This window comes from Cebidichthys violaceus, unplaced genomic scaffold, assembly GCF_023349555.1.
Source record: "Cebidichthys violaceus isolate CVI_PGR_0920_01 unplaced genomic scaffold, fCebVio1.0.p SCAF_160, whole genome shotgun sequence".
Lineage (NCBI taxonomy): Eukaryota > Metazoa > Chordata > Actinopteri > Perciformes > Stichaeidae > Cebidichthys > Cebidichthys violaceus.
In genome coordinates this window covers 33,625-49,568 of record NW_027176330.1, presented here as the reverse complement: position 1 = coordinate 49,568, position 15,944 = coordinate 33,625, and the positions used below count along the sequence as shown (strand labels likewise).

The 15,944-nt window shown below is 41.9% G+C and overlaps 1 protein-coding gene across 1 annotated transcript; it reads left to right on the top strand.

The window, feature by feature from the left end:
* The first annotated feature begins 564 nt into the window (after window positions 1-564).
* Window positions 565-13,680, top strand: LOC137873344 (uncharacterized). Its single transcript, XM_068711543.1, has 18 exons — window positions 565-607; window positions 680-740; window positions 1,733-1,887; window positions 1,973-2,037; window positions 2,122-2,215; window positions 3,016-3,279; window positions 4,358-4,642; window positions 5,076-5,327; window positions 6,945-7,259; window positions 7,405-7,526; window positions 9,051-9,270; window positions 9,375-9,530; window positions 10,813-11,003; window positions 11,407-11,558; window positions 11,664-11,921; window positions 12,367-12,520; window positions 13,097-13,232; window positions 13,540-13,680. The coding sequence occupies exons 2-18, from the start codon at window positions 715-717 to the stop codon at window positions 13,659-13,661; spliced, it is 2,967 nt and encodes a 988-aa protein (XP_068567644.1). The 5' UTR covers window positions 565-607; window positions 680-714; the 3' UTR covers window positions 13,662-13,680.
* Window positions 13,681-15,944: the final 2,264 nt, after the last annotated feature.

Sequence of the window (15,944 nt, the reverse complement as noted above, 5' to 3'; positions counted from 1 at the left end):
AAATTAAATATTTTTTTTGTAAAGCTAACGGACATGAAATGTTTGCAACAAGGACTTTGTCTGACATTTAAAAAACAAAAACAAATCAAGTTTATACCGTGTTTCTTTCCCGACTGACGTGCTTGAAAGTAACAATGTGCAATGTTCAAAGTCAAATTATAGCAAAGTCGTTCCAGATCTGAACAAAATAACGCCTGTTTTAAATAGAATACACACGTGAGTCGTTCATCACAACAAAATATAGTTTCCTACTATAACGTTACCTTGTGAAATGACGTTTGAAATGAAAAGTGTTGGTTTAAAATATATGATACAAAGGGTGTCCATATTGTCAGGAACTGAATCTAAGCAGGTGCGTGAAGGCAGCTCACACCTGAGACTCATTAGGAGCGTGACGTTTCCAGCTGAGCGCTCACTTTAATAAACACAAGTTTGGCCTTGCTGGAATCTCAAAGACAATGTAAGAAAAGAAAAAACAAGTGTCCACACTCTGTTTGATATCACTTGTCTCTCGAATTCAGCGGATTAATCTGATTTTATATTTTCAGGAACTCCCTACAGTTGTCGTTCATCATTTTCATACTGGTGCCTCATACTATATCGTTTGGTGAGTAGCATCCCGATACATGACTGAGTTTAGATCATACTTTGGAAGTATTTCAATTGATTTTCCCTGCAGGACGTTGCGACGACATTTCCTTCTCAATTTGCTGGATGAATAAGGGCGGTGCTCTGGAGAGGTAAAGTCAAGAAAAGCATGCTTTGGAGTCTTTTGGAGTGTAGTCTTTAGTATTTAACACAACGCTTCATGTTGCGTTTGCTGTTGTTTGAAGGGAACCTCACGCAAAACTACATTTACAAAAACACAATTTTCAGTTTTCTCTCCTAATTGGCAAGTCTAGACATATGATATAACATTACTTGAGAGATTTTATGAATCATTTTATATTCCAGTTAAATTCGGCATGTAGTAATTCAATGTAAATTCAATATTTTAATCTGTGGTATTAGACAAATTATAACAGCTGTCATAGAACCGGATCAAGATTTTAACTCAGACTCTCCTATGAAATTATATATTTTTTTTTATTTGTTTGGAGGTGGCCAAAAGTATGTGGACACCTGAACTGTTGAACATGCCATTCCAAAACCATCAGCTGATCTGTTCCCCTTCAGCTACAAGTGTGTTAGAGGGGTCCAACATTGATGTTGGGTGATCAGGTCTGCCTCGAGGTTGGCGTTCCGGTAGAGTGTGAGATCTGTGCTGGTCGGTCAGTAAGTCAAGTTCTTCCCCACCAAAACCATTTATTTATGGGTCTCCAGTTGTGCACTGGGGCATGCATGTTGAAACTGAAAATGGACCAAATTGTTGCCTCAAAGGTGGAAGCGCACTATTGTCTGGAATTAATTTTGTGCTGTTGCATCAAGATTTACCCAAATTGGAAATAAGGGACCCAGCTAAGAGCCATGAAAACCCCCAGACCCAAAGTACACAAGTGTATGGGGTGTCCACATGCCTTTAGCCAGAAAGTGCACCTTGGAAAAGCTGACCTAATGTATCAGATGGATATTAAATTGAAGAGTGGCTGGTAAGGGGAAATATATCACTATTTAAGTTTTACAAGGTGTGTCCATGTGGTGTTTAGCAGATCTATAGATGACTTGGAATGACCTTCTCTTTAAGGGGGAAAATGGGATTGTACCAAGGCTTCATTATTTTCCATCTTTGTAGACAGAATGGAAACATATGGCTCAACGATACGGCACTAAAATCCATCAGGAAGGAGGGTAAAGTTACCTCCCTGACGGTGCCCCCAGCTGTAGATAACAAGCTAACACTGCAGTATGGAGGCTCTGTTCAGGCATGGACTTTAAGAATCACCCCGCGTAAGCATCTTTTAACTTGGAATTATGTTTTCATCCACAAATAACCAGTAGTTATTAAATGTTTGATTAAATGTGTTCATCTAAGGTACTAAGTACACTAAAGTCAGAGGCCGGCAGAAACCCGCTGAGCAAACAACAAATGCCACTAAGGTAATTCTGATGGAACAGATCAAACTACAGGTGCAGTCCATCTCTCTTTTGCCTACTTTTGATGATCTCTCGTTCTCTCTTCAGGGCTTCCTGGACTTGATGAGTCCCACCGAGGTGTTTGCATGTGAAAATGGAACATTATTCTTCCACCAGGATGAAAACTTCTTCCTTGCAATTGGTGAGATTATCTGTTTGGGCGAATTTGATGTGTATTCTTGTTTTTTTTTATTTATATATCGACCTGGCTTTTGGATTTTTAAAGGGGATAATCTGTTTTGGACTCATTGCTTTTATCGCAGACTTTGGTCAGAGGTTAGGTTAAGCTGGGGAGACGATGTGCAGATTCGGGTCTAAGCTAAGCGGCAGCAGCCACAGTGGCTGCTTAGCATAGCATAGACTGGGAATGGTTGGGAAACAGCTAGCCTGGCTCTGTCCAAAAGTACCAAAATCTGCCTTCCAGCTTTTCTTTCAAATATGTGTTAGTGTGTTAGATATGTGAAAATTAACAACACTAGTGTTAGCTTATGTTGACTTTAGCTTCATATTAAACTGGTAGACATGAGATTGGTATTGATCCTCTCTTCTAACTCTTAGTAAGAAAGCAAAGATGCTTAATTCCCCAAATGTCAAACTATTCATTTAAAGGTCATTGAAGGCCAACAGTAGGGTGTCTCTTGCCTTCTGTTTATTTTATGTTACTTAACGGGTTCAAGGATGGTGATGTGTGTTGGTCTTTTTTTTTTATCAGACTGTCCAGAAAAAGATATTAGAGCACCTACTGACCAGACTGTGTCCACAGTTTCCAGACAAATTACCTTTACTCTAGTGCTGCACTCCAATATGTCAAGATTTGGACTGCAGTGAAGTTTGCCAAGCACATTTATGCGAGTAAATGTGTTCATCATTTGTTTTTTTGTTATGCTTTTATACTATTTTTTATTTTTTTTTATATTATATTTCTGATTTTGCTCATCCTAGGCCACACTATGCGTCTCCCTGTCAAGCTGGAGTCCAGGACTCCCTCCATGTTGCTCGTCTCGTGGGTGGAGAACCGCCCAGCCGTCAGCAGCAGCCACACTGTGACTCTGTACTACACTGAATTGGGCTCCTTTAACACCCTCAGCACGGACTTCACCACCAACAACCACTACCGCTTCACAGCTCTGGATGCCTGCAGCGCCTATGTGCCCTGTGTGGAGACTGCAGGCACTCGCTCCCTCACCTGCCTCTCTATTATTACCGGTAAGGTCTCGTGGTTGGATGGATGAGCAGACGATGGGTGGAAAAAAATGACGCACAGTTCACACAGATTACAAAACGCAAACGTATGTCTCTCTTAACTCTTTTGGTATTTAGTCATGCACATAGGGCCAGGCATATGGAGAAAATCAAATATTCCAATGTGGATAATGTTCTGGGGTTCTGCGCTGCTTTGTTTATCCAATTACCAACTTGAGATACAAGACTGGGTTTTGTGTTGAGAGACAACGTGTCCGACCTGATTGTCTCACAAGTAGCCAGTTTACAAGCTAATTTTAACCAATGAAAAGCTAAATCACAGTCCAAAGGCAGGTTGGTGAGTTCCTGGTTTTTGCATTTCGGCCAATGTGTTCCATGTCTTATGCTCTTTACATGGACTGTTTACCTACATTCAATCAAAGCCTGCTCCAACGTGATTGGGCAATACTACTCTAAATACAAATGTGAACCAGAATGCCCTGATACTAAAATCTTGTCTTATTGCTTACAGAATCTGCACATGAATGCAGAGACACTTGAGATTAGACTGCAACTAAGATCTGATACAAGTTTCCCGAGCTAAAGAGGTTTAAAAAAACTTATTCTTGTTGGTGCAAACAACAATTCTAAACTCAAAGATAGTCAGTATTATATACGAGCAAGAAAAAAAGGAAATCTTCACGTTGGAGAAGCTGGAATCAGACGATTTATGGCATTTTCCATGAAATATTGCTATCAGTATTTCTGATGATCAATTATCTGAAGCAGGTTTCAGAACCTAATGACAGACAATAAATATAGTGACCAAAGTGGTGGATTAAGCAGCTGAAGAGATAGATATTTTCCTCAGAAGCTCGTTGAAAACAGCTTCAAGGGCTTCCATTCATCAAGTGGCCAGACACAAGACTCCAAATGAAAGCTAATGTTGTGCTGTATTTGCTAGATGATGCAACTGTTCAGTTTACCAAACTTTCAGGTGATATTATGTAAATGTTGTGTTCACAGCTTGTTTACACTGCCCCCAAGTTGCCATAAATCTGTAAATGCAGGTTTAAAACGCCAATTGTCCCCCTCCCACCAGACCCAGACCTTCCCAAGGACTTTGAGGTGAAGTCGTGGAACAGCAACAGCATATCGTTGGCCTGGGACTGCCCTGAGAAGTTCTCCTCCTTCCTCCTCACCGCCTTCTACCTCAATGGTGCGGACCACGTCACAGAGGAGGTGCTCTTTTTGCTAAAGGACAACTTTGCGTTCGTCTTGTCTGACCTGGAACCCTGCGCAAGGGTTAAGTTTGGCCTGCAGACGGTTTGCCAGGCGGGGATGGAGTCCCGCTACAGCAAGATGGTCCTGAACAATGGAAACTCTGGTAAGCCCTACACATGGTCGGTGATCATGTTTGTTTTGTCTTTTTTATTTTTCCATCCATATATAGGCAATATTTCCCAGAGCACATCTACTTCTTTCTCTTAAATGAAAATTAGAAATGATAAGCAATCAAACACACCATTCCTCAGTCCAATACACATGGGGGGGCCAATACAACTTTCCTCGGTCCGGGAGCTTATGGTGGCTAATGTTAGCTAATCTAACAGCTACATTTTTGCTGATATTGCCATGTAACTCTTCTGCTGACTCTTCTGTTCTTGTGCTACACTATGTTGTAGCATTTAACACCCCCTTGTGGTTGCTCAGCAAAAGTTGCACAGTCTGACTTTAAAGAGCTGTCAGCTAACTGACCACAAGCCACAAATGTGTGTGACAGTTAATGCAACTTAATACCCCCCCCCCCCCATCCTCAGCTCACTCCAGCATCGAGGCCTTGCGTCAGACATCGTTCGGCCCCGACAACTACACCCTGAGCTGGGAGGTGAGGAACACCTCGTCCATCTCCATGTTCAGAGTCTACCACGAGGGGGCGCTGCAAGGCACCACGCTTATCACCAGCGTCACCGTGGGGGGGCTGCTTCCATGCCAACAATACCAGGCCAAGGTGGAGGCGCTGTGTGGAGACGACGTGCTCATGAGCACCAAGACGGTCACAGCACACACGGGTAATGGGGAAACTAATGAAAAGACAACACAACGTGCACTGCTTCGTTATCTGTCCAGAGAAAGCTAGACAAAGTGTGTTATGTCTTTATGTTTATTCATGCAAACAGCCGTGGTGCAACAACACATTTTGTCCGTGTTGCAAAGGCAACTTATTCAGTAAAGTTGCTATTGTTGCAGGCGTCCTCGCCACCAGGTTTCTTCTGAACCCGTTTCCTGCACTTTCATTGGCTGTAGCTCCCTCACAGTCCAGATATTTAGCATGCTAGTTATGCATGCTACATAACCTCTCGACTTGCGTCTTTGAACACATATAGCGCTCAAGCTGCGTTTTGCCAACGGAATCGCTGGTTTGCCACTGATGTGGGACTTTTGTTGGCGAGTGGAAAATCAGAAGTAAAGTCCCAGCGGTTGGTTAGTAAAGTATACAGCTAAATAATTCCCCTCGAAAGAACAAATCATATCATATATGAAATACATCAAGCAATGCAATCTTGAACCAGAATCTGGTATTCACAAATGATCGAAGAATAAACATTGCTACCGCTAGAAAAAGTAAAATCATTAAAATTGTTAAAGAAAACACAGTGACACTGTAGAGGAGTCTCGCTACCACTTAACACCATAACCAGGAGACATCCAGCACCATGGATACTGATTCCCTGCTCGTCCATCTGTGTTACACATTGTTTCCCTGTTCATGTCCCAAAACATCTGTATGTGCTATAAAAGAGATGACTCATTCTTCTGTAATTGATTGATGCATCATATATGGGTATAAGACAATCAGATGCATTAATCTGGGGACAAAGTGATTTACATTCTTCCGTATATTCTAACTCTACTGCCAAACCCACTATAAAAATGCACTGTTATGTAGTGTTAACAAGGATTTTTTTTCTCCAGCACATGTATAGCTCTGCACTTGAAAGTCAAGTAATACGTACTGTGACAGATATTCACATAAGTGGTTGAACTCTTAAGTAAGAATGTGACCTTAAAAAACATCTTGGATATTAGTCAGACGGCATCCTCTGGTTGCAAAAAGAAGTCCCGTTGTATAGAAGTCTATGAGAAAATGACTCTACTTCTCACTTTATTTATTCCCTCAGTAAACATTGTAAACATGAGTTTATGGTCTCAATCTCTAGTTTCAAGTTTTCTTCAATACAGCATGATGTTCATTTAGTAAATTATGGTCCATTTAGAGTCAAATAGACCATAAAGCAGGGTATGCTTTAGGGCAGGGCTACCTTGTGATTGACAGGTTGCTACCACGGATTTATTCAGTCTGGGAGTTGTCCGTGTTTTCATCTTACAACTTTAACCCTTTTCACGGTGTGTTTTCAGCTAATGAAGGTTAATTGTAAAATTTGTTTGGTTTAAAAAATGTTTTGTATAATTAGCATCTTGGGTATTGGCACAAAAACTTAATTGAGTTACTCCTCTCATTTTCATTTGATTCTCTCTTTATTAGGAAAATGATAGGTGACATTTGTCACTTATTAGCTTCTCAGGTTTTTCACAGAAGCTTTGAATTGTTTGTCAGTGTGTTTTTGTAGACCATAAACACATTATCTATCACTGTTTATGTATGGCCCGATACTGTCTGCATCCAGGACCTCACGGTGTGTCTGAGCTCAGATATCGCTCGAACGACTCCACCGCCCAGTGGATGCCACACACCACCCACCAGCCAGCTGTGGCCTTTTTGTATGAGCTGTCTCTGGAGAACGGCACCACCATGCAGAGCAGCCGCGTGACCGACCCAGAGCTGCATCTCCCCGGGCTGGAGGAAGGGAAGACCTACGTGCTCGACGTGTGGGAGGAATGTGATGGACAGTGGGAGTCGAAACATTCCCATGTGGGTTTTGAGGGAGCCAATTCCTCCTTCGAGCTCCATATGAGGGCTGCTGGACATGTTCTAGACGAAGGTCAGTCTGTGGTACCATTGGTCCAACACGACTGCTGTCGTTGTGTTGTGTAACCAAAAGGTTATGATATCCTTGATTTTGATTGTCAACTACCTTCCATGATAAACATAACCCAATGTGTTTTACATTTTTGTGGCTTCTGTAGTTCTGCAGTTTGATTTCTCCCTTCTGGGTCTCACGATGATCATGCCCTGGTCCCTGCCTGAGGATCTACAGGATGACGCGTCCGAACCAAGAGCTAAAATGGCGAAGATTTACAAAGATAAGGTGAGAGAAAAACATTTTTCTATTTCCTTCCTGACCACCAGAGGCCGTGCTTAAAGGCCTTTACCCACCGGGGCTGTATTTTTCGTGCCAATTAAATCGCACGTCAATATGAACATATGTGTGTGTGTGTGTGTGTGTGTGTGTGTGTGTGTGTGTGTGTGTGTGTGTGTGTGTGTGTGTGTGTGTGTGTGTGTGTGTGTGTGTGTGTGTGTGTGTGTGTGTGTGTGTGTGTGTGTGTGTGTGTGTACACCTCATGTATGAACTGTTGTTTTTGCCAATACTTTCACACTGAATTATGCACTGAAAAAGCAGCAATCTTTTTCCAAGTAAGTTTTGGAGAGTTTTAGCATCCCGAATACAGGCATCAAACAGTCACATTGGGCAAAAACTGATGTTCAAAAATGTACACTGCAGTGTAGAACAACGTGGAGGCTCTATAGGCCAAACCAAGATGGCAAACCGTATTACTCCTTAAAACCTTACAAAGGCTGCGCAGAACAACTTCACTTCTGTTGTCACCTTTCACAATAAAAGCACTAGACCAGGGACGTGCGGTCAGGGGACGCTCTCATCACGAAAAGTAAAAAACAAATGATAAAATAAAAAATAATTCTCTACTGATCTGTGCTATAAATGTAATTTCTGTATGATTCCAATCATTTCAAGCATTTTTCTAATCAAAATTGCTGAATTAGCGCATGTCCTGTTCAGAGGAGACACGTGAGGTGAGGCAGCGACGAGCTGTCCCTCAGATTGTGAATCCCTCACTAACTGGGTTGAGTGCATGACTTTTGCTTTCTCATTGTTTGTCACCACTGTAATATCTGTAGACACTTTTATTATGTAATTTCTTTACATAGAATAGGTACTGTATTTCACGTGTGTGTAGAACATATTTAGTCTTGCTGATCTGACATTAACCGAAGTGAAAAAGCACAGAGGGGAGGCAAACGGTACCTCTGCCTCAATGAAGGGGGCGTGCGAGAGTCCACGGGTCGGGTTTATGCTTGTTCTGTCGTTGCTCTTCTTCTACACTTCTTTTCTTCTTCTTATATTTTGCTTCGACTGCAAAAATGTAAGATTCAATATCTAAGCTTAAAAATATGAAAACAGGGAAATATGACCAAGTCAACAGCAATTCAACGTCGGACAGGTAAAGTAACCTTTTATGTGTTTGTTGTTCTCTTTCTACATCCGTGGTTGTTACACAGATTAGCGCGGGATCTCACGATTTTTGCGGGTGGCGAGCTTTCCGCTTCTGAAAGTGTGTGTGTGTGTGTGTGTGTGTGTGTGTGTGTGTGTGTGTGTGTGTGTGTGTGTGTGTGTGTGTGTGTGTGTGTGTGTGTGTGTGTGTGTGTGTGTGTGTGTGTGTGTGTGTGTGTGTGTGATGAAAAACAACCAGTAGTCAATGTGCAAGCTGCCAATTGAATGGTGATTTAAGCAACTTATGTCAGTGCCTCACCGCAATGACAAAAAATACAAAACAAAAATATTCATTGAATTGTTTGTGTGCCTTTCATTCAGCTGCAGGAACTGTTGAAAGACTTTAATCAGCCAGTCCGCGTTGAGCTGGCCTCCTTTGAGCCTGCAGACGAGCCAGATAAAACGGAGGTTCTGTTTATGTCTTTTGATGCATCCCAAACTGAAGGAGATGTGCCCCTGTCTGTTGAGGATCAGCTGGATTACATTCACTCCCTGAAGATTGACAACATAACGGTCACAGATGGGGTCATTCACTGGAAGGGTAGGTGATGGCGAACAACCAGCTTGACTGGTTCAAGTGTGTGATAGACTTCAAACTAAGGCTCTTCACTTTAATCTTATTTGCCTCGACTGTTTGTTTGTCAGGTCCAGATCTGTGTGCTTCCTCCAGGCAAACTTTGTGTCCTCGTAACTCTCTGTGCATCAACACTCTGGGCTCCTACATCTGCATGTGCAAACATGGCTACTACGACGTGAGCTCCATCATTGAGCCTCCTGCGGCTTCACATCCAGTCTGCAACGGTAAACTTTTTAAAGTTGCATATCTTATCCAAAGAAATACACACTGCCTTTTTAAACGGGTGGAAATTCAGTTCTACTTGTATTAATTCAGTTAAAGGATGAATTCTATCCTGTACATTTGGTTCTGAATACTGACACTTCTTTATTATGAGCACAGCAGAACATTTGCCACGTTTAAAGGCTGTGGACGTCACCAATAAGTTAACCACAGTGACTTTTTCTGTGGGTTTACAGCCTGTTGTTGTTGTTGTTGTTGTTGTTGTTGTTGTTAGGAGTTCAAAAATCAGGGTGACTGTGATTGGTTGGGGCTACTGCTAATTAAGAAAATATTTAAACATTGCCTAGTATCTTCTTAGTGGTAATTGTTGTTTTGTCTATTAATCAAGAGTAATTGATAAGGGTGCTCTGAAAACTGCTCCCCTGTCTCCCTGATATTCTCTTTGTTATTTCTGGGGGCATTTTATGCCTTTATTTTGATAGTGACAGTCTAGAGATGACAAGAAATGAGTTGCGATGGGGAACGACATGCAGGGATGTATTATGAGACAATGGGCCCCTGGACACAGACGTGCAAAAAGCTCCACCACCTCTCCTATATAGGAGCAAGATGCACGGTCTCTAGCCTGTTCTGTTGTTTTTGTGTCTCTTTGTTTGTTTTTATATGTTTTTGTAGTCATTTTTTATCTCTTTGTGGTTGTTTTGAGTCTCTTTGTAGTCTGGTTTGTGTCTCTTTTTGTAATAATTTTGAGTCTTTGTAGTTGCTCTTTGTGGTTTTGCCACTTTTCATAATAGTGGTTCTGGTCAATTTGTAGGTGAAGGCCACGGGGGTACCTGACACTTCAGGCCCCTGGGCCTGTGCCTGGTATGCCTGTTCAGTAATCTATCTATGATAACATATGTAACAAAGGTCCCCAGCAGGATGTTACCCAGGAACGCTGTGGCTCATGGTTGGTGCCATAATCCTTAGACCATCAGGAAATCCCTCCCTGAAACAATGGTGCCGTGTTCTAGGCCCCTTGAATCATTCTGACGCTTTCCTACCACCACCAATACACATATTTGGATTATTTGGATTCTAAAAAGTATTTGACTTTGTTTGAAAGCAACTGGGAAAGCCCCCCCAACTTCTCTCTCTAAATAAACTGTGTTCTTCAGAAGCCAGCATCTGGTGGACACTGTGGCTTTAGCATTCAGTTACGTTTCTGCTGTTGCTTTTTAAAAACTAACACTTCTGTGTTATCATCGCCTCAAACAATTGGATTTTTCTTTTTGACTCTGACAGAAAAAGGCCTTTTCAGCCAATGTCTGGATAGAATGGTGACCGGTGGAATAGCAAAGCCCTACCTGACTTCTTACATTGGGGGAGAGGTTGACGTGAGGCTGAACGATGGGCGGTGCACTGTGGATGAGAGTGAGGTGTTCTACTACTTCCGTACCTCACGAAAAGCCTCCGAATGTGGAACTCGGAGGCGGGTAAGTGACAGTGACAGATTATGTGCAGGGACATGCAGGGCAGCACTTACTACTTGAAGTAACAATATCATAAATACAGATACAATGAGAAGAGCCTTGAATCATCAGTAATTAAGAAGCCATAGATTTGCCCTGTTTACCCCAAAAAGCTTATTTTCACATACCAGGTATGGTTACTAAATGACCATTTGGAAGTTCAGCAAACTACATGTTCCCTAAACTGCAGCAAGTTATTGAGACCTCCAGAGAAATTTGGGCGTGTGTGTGTGTGTGTGTGTGTGTGTGTGTGTGTGTGTGTGTGTGTGTGTGTGTGTGTGTGTGTGTGTGTGTGTGTGTGTGTGTGTGTGTGTGTGTGTGTGTGTGTGTGTGTGTGTGTGTGTGTGTGTGTGCCCGTGTGCCCCAGGTGAACAAAACTCACATCGAATTGCAAAACAATCTGGCTGTGACCTTGACCAGAGAGCAAACCATCAGCAGGCGGGATCTAAAAGTCGTCTGGAAGTGTGTCTACCCACGACACTATGTTCGCAATGCTCAAGTCAGTGTGGACATGGAGTGGTGAGATGAACATCCTCATTCTGTCTCTTTGCCTGAATTTAAAGAAAACAGCATTGTTAATGTAAGGACGAAAACAACCAGAACACATTCTTTCTGTCGTCGTAGGCTCTCGTCCATCGCCCTGGTGGAGTTCAACTCTTCACTGCAGCTGGGCCTGACCATGACCCTGCACACCGATGAGTCTTTCACCTTCAGCTACAGGGATGCTGTGTCCATGGAGCTTGGGGACACCCTGTTCTTCCAAGTGACCCTGCAGACCAACAACTCCTTTGCGTCAGACGTGCTGCTGCAGGTGGAGTCATGCTGGGCCACTGAGAGCACCGACCCACAGGACGCAGTCCAGGGTGTTCTTCTTAAGGATGGGTGGGTGGAAAAATGTCACCGTTGTCTTGGTTTAGTGCCGAACGATAATTCATGATGATTATTAATCGTTATTCAAGCACAAACTACTTAAAATTTCTCTGAAAATCTGATTATTTTGCACTGAAGTTGCACTGAAAAATGCTTTTTATTTATCAAGTATTTAATTCACTTTATTGATTTTATCCATTTATTGACTTACCAGAAAACATGCCATATGGTAATATATCGTTCTCAAGATATGAAATTACCTATATCAGGATAGAAGATTCTGGCCATATCACCCCGTCTCAGTTCAGTGCATAGATGGTTTCCTTTATTGATGCTGTAGTACGTTAATGATATTATTTCATACTGTCGTTGAAACAACAGCTAAGGTGGTACATCTGAACCACCTTAGCTGCCTTGGATGATAACGATACTGAACGTCATCCTCTCTTGTCCCCAGCTGTGCCGTCGACAACACGTTCCACTGGCTCTCTGTTAACGGCCAGGCACAGACGAGCAGATTTTCCATTCAGATGTTCACCATGCCCAAAGGGCTGCCCCTCTACATCCACTGCCAGGCCAACGTATGCGTACGCGTTGAGGACTGTTCAAAGGTAAACTGAAGGGTCTGAAGTAGACCGGCTAATGTTTAAGACCAGTTACATGTCCAGTTACTGGTCAATTCTAGCTACTGGTCTATGCCATCTAATGGTCACCTTCCTCGGTCTATGATGTTGCCCAAAACGTGTCCCGATGCTGTTGATGCTATCTTTGAGGAGTCTTTAAAGGTTACCTTCCAACAGAAAAGCCACACATGTGCATCAGTGGAAATCTTTCAGAATTTAAGGCTGCAGCCAATCAAGTTACAGACTTTCATGTAATATGTGGCATTAACTGCAATTGGGAGACTTTCCTTCCCTGACTTGAGGCTTTGATCAGTGGTGGAAGTAGCAATACATGTAATAATACTCCATTACAATGTGTAAGTAACAATTTACTGTTTTAGTTGGTCAAGGTGGAGCTATTCTACTATTTCATACAGGCTACTGTTGGGTAACTGTGACAGGGAAATCATTATCTGTTAAGTTAAGCTGTCAACTGGTTTGATAGCCAAACACTGCTGTGAGACCGTGTCATAATGACAAATGTCAAGAAGTGAAAGTCACCAACTGAGCCTTATTTTGCACTAGAACTGCACCAGCCAGCAGCGCACCAAGAGGTCATTGAGCCGGACGGGCAGAGACGGGAAACAAGCTGCTGTTGTGTCAGCTGGACCTCTGGTGGTCATCAACAGGAAGGGGGCGTCAGGAGTCCCACCGTCTGACTGTGAGTTCATGTGCAGATGATCACATTATCCTCCATCTGAAGCTATATTTTAATTTCATTATATGTGTATTACAATGTTTATTCTACAAACAATACTTTGTTTTGTTTTTTATCTTTTTGACAAGTTGGAATGTGTTTTTTACTAATTGAAATAATTTAAGTAATGTACACTGATGAACCCTGAAATATCTCTTACAGTTTTGTTTGAAATGTTTTTCACTATCATAAGTCTAGCGTTCAGTGTGAGGTGTGTACGTGCACTCTGATTACACAGTTAATGAACTGACCTGTGTGCCTCTCTTTGCAGGGGCAGAGCACATGACTATGATATCTATTGTGGCCGGATCAATAGGCTTTTTGGGAGTAACCATACTCTCAGTGAGCGCAACCAAAGCAATCATGACTTACTATGAGCATCTACGGCTGTAATAAAGTGTTTGGAACACTATCTGTGAGTGTGTTATGTTGATCACAAAGACGGCTCACTGTGATGATGCAGATCATTATTTCCAAAAAGACGGATGTGACAGAAATGATCAATTCTAATGGAAGTTTTAACACATGAAACTGAAGGTGAAACTTGGGGTTTGAAAAAGGAAACTGTTGTGAAATAAGAACTATTTGAATAGTTCTTATTCAAACAGAGACGCCTACCGGAAAGACTGCTGGCCGCTTGTGGAGAAGGCTTTAGAAGATGCAGTAAGTTCAGAGTCAGCGCAACGGGATCGAGAAACACTACAAACAATACTTTTAGTGCATTTATAATCCTTGTAGGATAGAGACAAATGCTACAAACAATACGTTTTAGTGCATTTAGAATAGTGATGTGGTAACACCTATATGTGTGTGTAAATAATGCTAATATGAAAAACAACCAGTAGTCAATATGCAAGCTGCCAATTGAATGGTGATGTAAGCTACTCTATTTGGTTCATATCTTTGTAAATCTGACTTAATGTCAGTGCCTCACCAGCCACGAACATCACCGCACGTCACTGGTGCTGGGGGAACAGCACTGCTTCTTTGACGAGTTCCCACAACAGCCCATGTCATATTAAGCGAATACGGAGCTGGTGTAACAGAGTTGCGAAGGTTCAGGTGAAATCCCGCTAAATGGGAAAACTACGCTACCTGCTGTTATAAATTTGTATCTGCACTGAATAGTAGATGCAAAGGACTATGGGTAATCCTCAAAGCGACGGAGGATTCGTTACAAGGGGTACATCCCTAGTCTCATAATTGCATCCCCGTTTCCCTCACTTGCGTCATTTTCTTGTGTCTAAGTCCCTCCCACCAGGGATGCATGGAGGAAACCACGCGAGGAGAGAGGAACGAGGAAATGTGTTTTAAGAGACATGAGACGTCATTTCCTCAGTTGCATCATGTGAAGCGACGTCTGTCTCTGATAACGGCGGCCGCTGTTGATCACAGCTGTGATCAACTGTCAGTCGGCTTTAATAGCTGGAGACTTTTGATAGTTTGTCTGCACACATAACTGTAATAATAGTAACTAATCAAGACACAGTAATCACTGTAGAGGTGTTTTCTCTGTTACCTCTTTAATAAACTGCCCTGTTTATAAGCACATGATCGATTTCTAGGCAGAATGCGTTTGTCATATTTATGACTTATTTGCGTCTAAGTTTTGAAATTGTGACTGTGACGTCATTATTAAACAACCCAGAATATGATTATGGTTTCTCTTAAATTATATAACTCATTAAACCAGACACTCCGGAATTATCAGCCTCAAGTGACTGAAATAAATGATAAATTATGTAAAAAGCTTCATCACTTTAATTGTATTCATAAATAAAATAAAAGTTGAGGGAAATATTAGATCATGAAAAGACAAATCTTTCTAATAAATGAAAGTTGTTTGTGGTCCTTTTGTCTACAATGAACATATATTTAAACCAGATACTGAATCAGAAAACTAATCAAATCTAAAGCTTGAGTTTAATCTGCGATCTGTCTTCATCGGTTTCATGTTGAAAAAAATATCAGTCCGATCGGCTTCAGCGTCCAATCACATAACTGATGAACAAAGAGGGGGCGTGTCTGCCTTTAAAACACTTTCTGGAAGCCTGTTCTCGTGGGTCCTCGCTCATGGTTCCTCAGAGATCCCTCCTCTCCTCGATCCTCCGAGCTAAATAAGAGCGTTGGGACGGAGGATCGAGGAAATGACAATTAAGAGACTTTGAGATGTACCCTAGGTAATCTGTCTGTGAATGTCCGTGGACAATATAATGTTAACTAGCTTGAAAAGTATATAAATAAACTGGCTTTATTTTTTTTAATATTATTTGTCTTAGATTATATTCGCCATGTTTTCATTAAGCTAACTATACGTTTTTATGTGTTTTATTGCCAGTAAGAATGTCTCCGGTATAGTTAGCTAACACTAACGTGATGCCGTCTCTAGTCTGAACGCGCGCTGTTGACCACAAGATGACCATTCTTCTATGTTGTCCTTTATCATAAATGCAGGTATGTTACAGTATGTTGTTCTATAAAGTGTGGTAATATTGTAAACATGCAGATGGAGTATTTTCTATAGTCTACATGTTTACTCGGGTGACCGTGGATAAGTGGAGAGCCGGCGGCTCCTGCTCCACTAGTCCCATGTCAATGTGTCCTTGAGCAAGACACTTAACCCCAAAATTGCTACGGTGTGTAGATAAATACTGAATTGTAAGTCGCTTTGGATAA